This window comes from Pogona vitticeps, chromosome 2, assembly GCF_051106095.1.
Source record: "Pogona vitticeps strain Pit_001003342236 chromosome 2, PviZW2.1, whole genome shotgun sequence".
In the NCBI taxonomy this organism is placed as follows: domain Eukaryota; kingdom Metazoa; phylum Chordata; class Lepidosauria; order Squamata; family Agamidae; genus Pogona; species Pogona vitticeps.
Window position 1 is genome coordinate 32,276,732 of NC_135784.1, and position 9,499 is coordinate 32,286,230.

Here is a 9,499-nt window from a genome sequence, read left to right on the forward strand (position 1 = left end):
CCATGCTAGGCAGATCCATATGTAGCAGGCCACTCTCAAGCCTCTACCCATCCAGGCCTATAAGAGTGCCCACTACTTCTCTACAAAAACTTGCTGCCACCAACCTATCCTTTAAATCAAAAGGACAAGGGTTTCTTTTCAAAACAAATAAAGTATTTATTGATTACAAGAAATAAAATGAGTAAATCACAGGTATAAATCAATTATTCAATCACTGTTTCTCAGACACTAGCTCACAGACTTTCCCCTCACTGACAGGCTCTTTCTCACTCACTATCAATCAGTTTAATTACTCATCTCTCCAGCTCTGATTTGATCTCTCAAAACTCCTCACACACACCATATATAACTCAGCTCCTCCAATTTCTGCACCACCCTCCATCCTCTCATTGGCTGAGGTTCCCCTGCCCAGCGGTGACGGACAGGTGAGAGCAGAGGTGAATGCCACACCATCGCTGTAGTGCTGTGCCTCTACCTTTTTAGGAAAATAATAAGAATAATCATGGCACGTGAAATAGCTGAAGTGACAACAGGTGGGGAAAAGGGTGGGATGGGCATCAGGAATGGAAAGGGTGGGAAACTGAGTGTAACAGTATTTGAAATGGATAAAGGCTAGCATTTTTCCTCACAGATCATGAAACAAACGTACAGTTTTCTCTCCTAAGTTAGCAAAGTACTTTTTAGTCACCTCGGAAGGCTTGCTAAGAGATTTAGGCTACTCTGATCTGACATAGTACAAGATGTCTTGGAGTTCTTAATTTAATGTATCTGTTTTCAATCCTGGTAGGGGGAAAATATCTACAGCAAGGAATATGCTGGTACAGTAAGACCTCCTTATTGGCATTATCAGTATCCACTGATTCACTTATCCACCATCTGAAAATATTAAAAATATTTTTAAAATCATAGAAATATATATTTCTAAAGATGAAATTACCAGAACTGGCCAATAGAGGGAGCCAGAAATCATGCTACATACGGTATAACATTCGCTAGACGAGAAAGATATTTCCACAATGTCATTACCAGAACTGGCCACTAAAGGGGGCCAGAGACCATGCTAAGTATAGCATTTGCTATTATCCCTGCTTTTCAGCATCCACGGGGGGACTTGGAACTTTCTGTCTTCCTACTGTACTCTGTGGCTAAAAGGCAGGATGGAGGGGAAATCACCCAAGAGGCCTCCTACTCGAGGAGCTTCCTTATTGTATATCTATCTATTCTTACACTGATTGTGAAACTGGTCAGAGAGTGGGGAGGCTGCTGGAGTGGGGAGATTCCCATGTGATTTGCCTTCTTATCAATATATAGGTGACAAAATGCCAGCTTTTAGCTTTAAAAAATCTTACTCTACAGGGTAAGCCTCGGCTTGGGTTGTGGGCTCCGTTACATTATAAATCCCTTTCTAAATTTGTTGAGAAGGACTTTTAATGAAACCTTTAAATCAGTTCTGCATTGAGACTGTTTGATGAAATAAGGAACTGGAAACTCAATTTTCCAAGTGTGAATTTGCATTTTGGTCAGCAAAGCTGAAACAAGGATCTCAAAATTACAGTGCAAACAGATGATTTATTGATACCCAGTGCTCAGTACAGGAGAGAATCAAAACTGGAGGCTTAAATGACTATACAGGAACATAAAGGAAAATCCATCAGATAAGGTGAGAGAGAAGAGATTATGAACGAGTAATTGACAAAGGAACTGTTAATAACATCGTTACATTTTACCAGACCTCACACTTCATCCTCATGCTATTTCCTTCAGCGTATGTGGTATGAATGTTTTTCTTGCTGTTCTGAAAGCATTTTGTCTTAGCATTACAGTACTGATAAAGTCATAACTACAAAACCAGTGCAGTCCTGTTAGGTATTTTGAATTATTGTGGAACTACTAATTTGAGGTAAATTTTTGGACTACGATTCCTGGATTCCTCTGCCATGATGTTTGGGGATTCTGGGAGCTGTAATTAAAAAAAGAAGAAGCCTTTGAAGGACTGATGTAGATGTAGCTTTAACTAATCTTTTTCCCAAAACATCTCTTTAAAGTTCACTTTTGGCATTATGTCTGGTTCCTGACCACTGCTTCCCAGATGAGAGGTCATTTATTTCCTTTGCTGCTCTCAACCCTGACTTTATTGTCGTATCTAGCTAGCCATGAAGCTTGGCAGTATATTCCCCAGCAAAATGGATTCTGCCCTCTGGCATCCCAAGAGTCTCACTATAATCTATAAACTGGTAAGGGGTGAAGGTAGTATAGGCACACATAGAGTACTGATCCAGGCTCCATCGCTTTACGACTGCAGAGGGACAGAGATTCTGGATCTCCCATTTGGGCATCTGGTGGACGGCTGCCAGGTCATCCATTATGATATTCACGACATCCTCATCACTGAGAGCCAGGAAGAAACGAGAGTCATCCCCTTGGACGTAGGAAGCCAAGATAACACCAACGCCGCCTGTAAAGTTTTGGGCAAGGTAGTAGATGAATCGGGATGGGCGATCTGTTGTGGATTTCCCACCATAAATACCATCCCGTTCCCAGAACTTCTGTCTGCAAGCAAGGAAGATTTTGGTGGCACTCCTGTAGTAGGTGGACCTCAGGGCGTTTGTTTTGTTAGGCGAAAGAGGTGGATCAAAATAGATGCGTCGCGTGGCCCTGGTTGTGGAGGTGACAATGGCATAATCAGCAGTCACACTTGACACCGTTTTCCCTGGGGCCTGATAAATCACATTGACTCTGTGGGCGTTCTGCTCTATCCTGATGACTCTGGCATTGAAATGAACCAGTCCTGGGATGGTACTGTAAATGGCTCTAGGCAGCTGATCCATGCCTCCCACAATTTCATCAAACCTGCGAGGCAAAAACAGGATGGAGGTGAATGGATAGAGTCTGAAAATAGCAGCAGCAAAACATAACAACAGGGGAAATAATGGCAGAAGGTAAAACTGTGGCGGCATGCAGTGTTGCAGTGGTGAATTTATAAGCGCAGATACTCATCCTGACAGTCCCCATAGCCACACGCTCCACACCTGCAAAATCCCAAAATGGAGGCACTTGTGCTGATCTATGTCAGCAAACCATTTCTAGACGTTTTAATCTTTACCGGAAAGGAGTATTTTGCAAAACTTATGGGACACAATTGCTTGTCCCAGACCAATACACACTGAAACATTTAGGATTATAACAGGGATAAGACATAGTTTAGCAGTTTGGTAAATCCACGCCCACTCAACACCTTCACTAGCAACTATGATTTCAGAGTGACAACAAAGCTGAGGGACTGTAGCAGCTGATCAGTAGAAGGAGGATTTCAGTGACATGCCGTTTTTCCCCCTGCAACCTATGTTTAAATTTAAGGGTGGGTTTGAACATGGTAAGAAAGGCCAAATTACACATAAACATGTTTGAACTTGTTCATGGGTTCAAATATAGATTGCAGAGAAAATGTGAAATGTCACAGAAATACTCCCTCTACTAATCAGGAAGTTCCAGATAAGTAGCCAGGTTAATCTACCTAACTGAAGACGGTCTGAAAAAGTAGATTTTGACCCACAAAAATTCACACTGGAATAAATCTGGTAACCTTCAAATTATCACAGTATTTTGCCTCCTTCTCCTTTAATTTTGCCAGAAATTAAATACTGGAAACCTTGGTTTCACAACACAATTGTTAGCACCACTGTCTTTGAGAAGGACAACATGGGGCCATTTAAGGTGACGCCAAACACATTTCTGGGACATTTCCCCCTCACCAGGAGGAAGCACGTGGCTCATGAGATTTCTATTGCTGTGTTAAGATATCAGATATGGACACTGCTCACCTCACTCCAAGATAATCTGGCTATTGATCAGCTTATTTTCAATTATGGGCTCCTACTCCGTTTCTTGTAAGAGGGATTTAGTTCAGGATTCAGGACAAGGCAATTAAAACAGATTCAACTGAACAACTCTCCAAAAATAGTTCTAGGTTATGGTTTGGGTTCCTGCCACCAGGCATTAAAACCTGTGTACATACAGTATTTATACTGTATTGCTTTTATCAGAGCTTAGGAAAGTGGGGTGCAGCTACACTAGTGGCTGGTAGCAAACTAGTGTGATTTAATTAGACCCAACAATTAGGTCTAATTAGATCAACCTAATAAAGCCTTATTTTCACATGGAAATTGCTCCTGCCAATATTCTGAAATGGCTTAATAAACAAGCCACTTCAGGATATTGGAAAATTATCATTTCTGTGGATGTTTAACCTTTGTAATAGGGATATTCCCTTTCTCTCCCAAACTACAACTTCCAAGGCTCTCTGAAGAGAGGAAATGATGATTAAACATATACACTATCCATTAAGATATAATTAAGACCTAGAAACAATCTCAAATTGCATGTGCATATGACAGCAGTGCTATAGACAGGTTACAGCATCACAGAACAATGAAGCAGTACAGCTTCTCATTCCTGTCCCCTACCCACACTGTGCTTCTGTTCCACAAAGGCCAGCTTTCAGATGGGAAAATTGAAATTTGATTTTCAGGTCATGACCTTGTCTTCTCTTAACTTTTGGTAAAGGTGCTCACTGCCTGCTCCATGTGGGACAAAAAAAGGGACCATAGACATACGTACATTACACAGCACATGAAACCATGGAATTGTTACAATAAAGTTTTGCAATGTTTATCAATGCAGGCAGCTTCAAATGGGGATTGGGCAAATTCATGGCAGATATAACTTACAGTACTTATTATTGGGGCAAACCATCTAGTTGTTGGTTCCCTCTAAATAAAACGGCTGCACAAGCCAGCCACCAGCTGGGCAGTAATCAAGTATGATCAAATTTAATTCCACAAGTATAAAGACTTTTAATACACCAGGTTAACAGAAGAAAAAGCATCTCGAAATACACTCTACTAGCAAAGTTCCCGCCCCCTTCTTTCCAATCGCCTGTAAAATATATTTGCATGTCCCTGATTTTATTTCTTCTTCGTATGTAAGGAGTTGTCAGTTCCCCTGGTTGTTCTCCTTTCAGGATGATATTGTTAAATATTACTCCTTAATAATAGTTAATCTCTACCTCCTCAAATAATTAATCTCTTGTTGGGTGCCTCTCTTGATCTACAGGACATGGCCCCTATCTCTCCATTGGCTGGACTGGCACTGGTGTTCATGTAAGAGCTCCCTAATTTGCTGCTGGTAATGACAGCAAAGTCAGTCAGCCATGGTGAGTTAGGCAAGCCTTACGCAAACACCGGTAGGATCCTGGCTGTTGCCTGAGTCACCTGGTCCTTGTTTCACCTTTTGGTTTATGGCTCTCGTTTGGTCACCCTTCTGGCAGCAAATGTCCACTCCAAACTCTGACAGCACATGTTCGATAGCCTAGGGTGGTTTACAATATTATCTGGTACCTGCTGGATGTATATCTCATGCTCTCTTAATGGCCCATACACAGTATTAATGGCCTCTCTTTGATGTTGGGCTTTTCTAGACAATGCTTCTTTGCTAATCTCTTGAATTTTGCTGACCCATTTCCGGCTCAGAGATGGTCAGCATAACCGTGACTTCCAAATTTATTCTGGGGGCAAAGTGTAGAAGACTGAGGGGAGATATGACAGCACTTTTCAAATACCTGATAGGCTGTCATACAGAGGAGGGGCAGGATCTGTTTTCGATCATCCCCAAGTGCAGGACACACAACAATGGGCTCAACTTACAGATTCCAGTTGAATCTCAGGAAAAACTTCCTAATGGAACCAATTACCTTGAGAGGTGGTGAGTGCTCCAACACTGGAGGCATTGAAGAGAAATGTAGACAACCACCTGGGAGAGTGATATCCTTTGATTTGTATTCCTGCATTGAGCACGGAGTTGGACTCAATGGCCTCATAGGCCCTTCCAACTTAATTATATGATCTCACTTCCCCAGGCAAAATATAGCTAGCTCCCACAACCATTTCTCACAGGCCTCATTTAAAGACCTTTTATCATCCTGAATGCCCTTCTCTGCATTAATTTCTGCTTTATGACATCCTTCTTAAGCTGTAGTGCCCAGAACTAGACACTCTCTTCCAGATATGGAACAGAGTGCAGCTATTCCTTCTCTTGATCTGGATACTCTGCTTCTGTTCATATAACCTAGTACTGCATTTACTTTTTTTGCTACCATGTCACACTGTTGCCTAACATTTAGCCTATATGGTCTAATTCCCAATGTCATGTGGAGCCTCTCTTCACCTCCCTTTCTATTTATTGTTTTCTCTGTGCCTTTCTTGGTGAGACAAAATGCTTCCTTATATCTCTTGTCACTCCATTGGCATTGTATGGCCAGCACCAAGTTCGGTCTGAGTTTTTAAAGCTCATTTCCCCCTTCATGCCCCTCAGTGCTGGACATCTCTTGTAGGTCGTCTGCAATTTTCTTCCCCACCCTTTCCCTTCCTCCCTTTCATTCCCTGGCTTGGTCTTATGGTGCTCCTCATTCCCCTCCTTGACATTTGCAAGGTTCAGGTCATGGGACAAGACTGGATATGTGAGGTGAGTAGTAATGATGTATGTCTGTTCATTATATTTTAATCATAACTAGGGTGCGTGAATACTTTTTCCCCCAAAATGATTTCATCAAATGGGCGCTTATGCTTGAGGAAGCCTTCATATTACCTTGGTCGAGTAGGTGTCATATTTAGCCAGCACACAGCTACAGTTTGTCCTCCTCAATTCTTCTGCAACCGGGGATTCAGAGTTAAGAAAATATTTATTTATGTATTTATTCATCCATTCATTCATCCATTCATTCATTCGTTTGTTTGTTTGTTTGTTTACCACCCCATTAATGCAATGCACTTTTCTGCATGGTTTACAACAATAGATAGAACATACAAAGATAAAATATAAATACACTAAAAGTTAAAACATGCACAAAATAAGAGCAAGTGGCATCAAGACAATTCTTTGGTCCATACACTTGAAGTCTCGAGATTAGACTACTGCAATGCACTCTACGTGGGGCTGCCCTTGAGACTGATGCAGAAGCTACAACTGGTCCAGAATGCGGCCACCAGTCTATTAACCGGGGTGAAAAGATACCAACGTATTTCCTCCATTCTTGCAGCCTTACAGGGGTTACCCATTCGTTTCTGCATTGATTTCAAGGTACTATTGCTTACATATAAAGCCCTAAATGGTTTAGGGCCTCGATACCTGGCAGAGCGCCTATCCCCACCTAGCTCTACTCGTGTCACTCGATCAAGCCAGAGCAGACAGCTGAGGGACTTAACCCCGAGAGAGGCCCGGAAAGAGAGAACGAGAAACTGGGCCTTCTCAGCGATGACCCCTCATCACTAGAACACCTTACTCCCAGAGATCCAACTGGAACCCTCACTGGGAATTTTTAAAAACAAGTTGAAGACTTGGTTCTTCCAGTAGGCCTTCCCCCCTCCCTTTATATAGCTTCTTTATCCCATCTGGGATCCTGTTTTATTTATTGATCTTTCTGCTCTTATGATCAAAGTTATTTTGATACGGTTTTTATCTTTACATTCTGTAAGCAGCCCAGAGTAGATTCCCAAATCTAGATGGGTGGGGTAAAAATGGAACAAACAGGAAAGCCTCCCTGAAAAGCAACATTTTAGAACAAAGGGCAACATAACCAGGAAACAGAAGGCATCCAGTTAAAACAACATATTATTCTAAATAACTGAATAAAGATAATAACTTAAATAAAGGAAAAGAGGATAAAGGAAGTTGGATTGTCTGACTGATTATTGTAATCCAGTACAGACCATTACAGTGGGGTCTCGACTTACGAACTTAATCTGTATTGGAAGGCAATTCTCAGGTCGAAAAGTTCTTAAGTCAAATCTGCATTTCCCATAGGAATGCATTGAAAACCATTTGATCCGTATCTGCTCTTTTCGTCCATAGAAACTAATGGGAAGCTGCTATTCCGCCTTCTGCCACTAGAGGGGGATATTTTTTCTTTATTCCTTTTAACCTAAGATGACTTAGCTTTTAAAAAAAGGAAAGAAAAGAGTTCGTAACTCGAATCTAAGTTCGTAAGTCGAGTCCATATATTCCTATGAGAGCGGTTCGTAAGTCGAAACGTTCGTATGTCGAGTCGTTCGTAAGTCGAGACCCCACTGTATATAAAAACATTATAAACACAGATCATAGAATCATAGAAAAGTGAACTTGGAAGGGGCCCACAAGGCCATCAAGTCCAATCCCCTGCTCAATGCTCAGATGTGATTACTGTATAGAAAAGCACAGAGGTATACACTGTACCATCTATTGTAAAGTCAACAGGAACAGTTCCTGAAGCAATAATATTAACCTTTCATTTCACCAGCTTCCCTCAGTGCTGCGGAAAATAATGTCTTTAGTACCACCACCCAATACAGAGAATCTAATCTTTTGAAGCTGTTTGAACCAGATTCTCTTTTAGCATCATTGTTCTCTCTTAGGAACAGTTCACAGAAGAGCGGGGTAATAAAAGGTCAGGGAAAGGTGCTTAAACCTGTCGAAGGGACTCCTGATACAACTGGTCTGCAGTTTTGCCTTCTTCAGAGGGATCAACCTCATAGCCCAAGAGGCTGGGGTTCTTCTTGACCTCCCAGATTCTTCTCCTGATGTTATTGAGCAAATACCAGGCGTTATCATCCTCCTGAACAAACTCTGCCAGCCTCAGGCCAAACTTTCTAACGTACTCACGAACAAGCCTAGTAAAGAGAAGATACAGACACAGCGAAAACATTACTACGATACAAAGGCTGGAACAAAAGGTACAAGAACGAAGGGTTTTTAAAAAAAGACATAGTATTTCCATCTTCTTCGTTCACTGGCTGTTAAGAGGAGATGCTCTGCAGGGCTCCTGGAGCCTTGAGGCCATGTCACTCACTCCTGTATATCTCCAGTGGCCTTGTTGCTTAAGAAAAAAAATGATGGAAGAAATTCAGTGGTGTGAATACCTTAGGACGTTCATTTAGAGATAAACTCAGTTTTTATTTCATTTTATTATTGTCTTACTTCCGGAACAAGCAGATGCACACATATACACACACACATATATGTACAGCATATAAATAAATATATATATAGCATATAAATGCTGTGAGGGACCCAACTGTTTCTAAAAGAGGTAGTCTTGGTTAGTTGCACTGACCAATCCAAAGTCAGTAATGTCTGTAATTTGCAGTCCTGGGAACCAAGAAATTGGGTGGGTGGAGGTTAGGAGGACCCCACTTTCTTCAGTCTCAATGTAGAGTGGGAGACCATTTTGTTAAGCAGAATAAGCTATGATGGACTGAATCCAGATTGAGATCGTTGTATTTTGCTCCCACTGAAATACGTGGTAGTGATGACATAATAAAATTCTCCAGTTTACTTAGTTTGGGTCCAGCACACTGAGGAGACCCTTAGCAAGCCTTGCCTTTTCCCACCAGCTTTCTCTTGGCCACTTAACGTGAACTGCTACTGACCACTTGGCCAAGTTTTAATTGATCAGTTCATCACAGTTGTG

General features: G+C 41.6%; 1 protein-coding gene across 1 annotated transcript; it reads right to left on the bottom strand.

Annotated features, from left to right (window-relative positions):
• Positions 1 to 131: 131 nt before the first annotated feature.
• On the bottom strand, positions 132 to 7,281 carry LOC144587596 (L-amino-acid oxidase-like). The gene is made up of 2 exons (XM_078388771.1): positions 6,643 to 7,281; positions 132 to 2,850 (listed from the first exon to the last, which is right to left on the bottom strand). Exons 1-2 carry the CDS (start codon positions 6,660 to 6,662, stop codon positions 2,148 to 2,150), a joined length of 723 nt encoding a protein of 240 aa, XP_078244897.1. The 5' UTR covers positions 6,663 to 7,281; the 3' UTR covers positions 132 to 2,147.
• Positions 7,282 to 9,499: the final 2,218 nt, after the last annotated feature.

Coding starts and splice junctions, on each gene's coding strand:
- LOC144587596 (XM_078388771.1), bottom strand. CDS start 6,662: ATGACACCTACTCGACCAAG. Junction 2,851..6,642: donor ATGACACCTACTCGACCAAG/GTAATATGAAGG, acceptor TTTGCCTCGCAG/GTTTGATGAAATTGTGGGAG.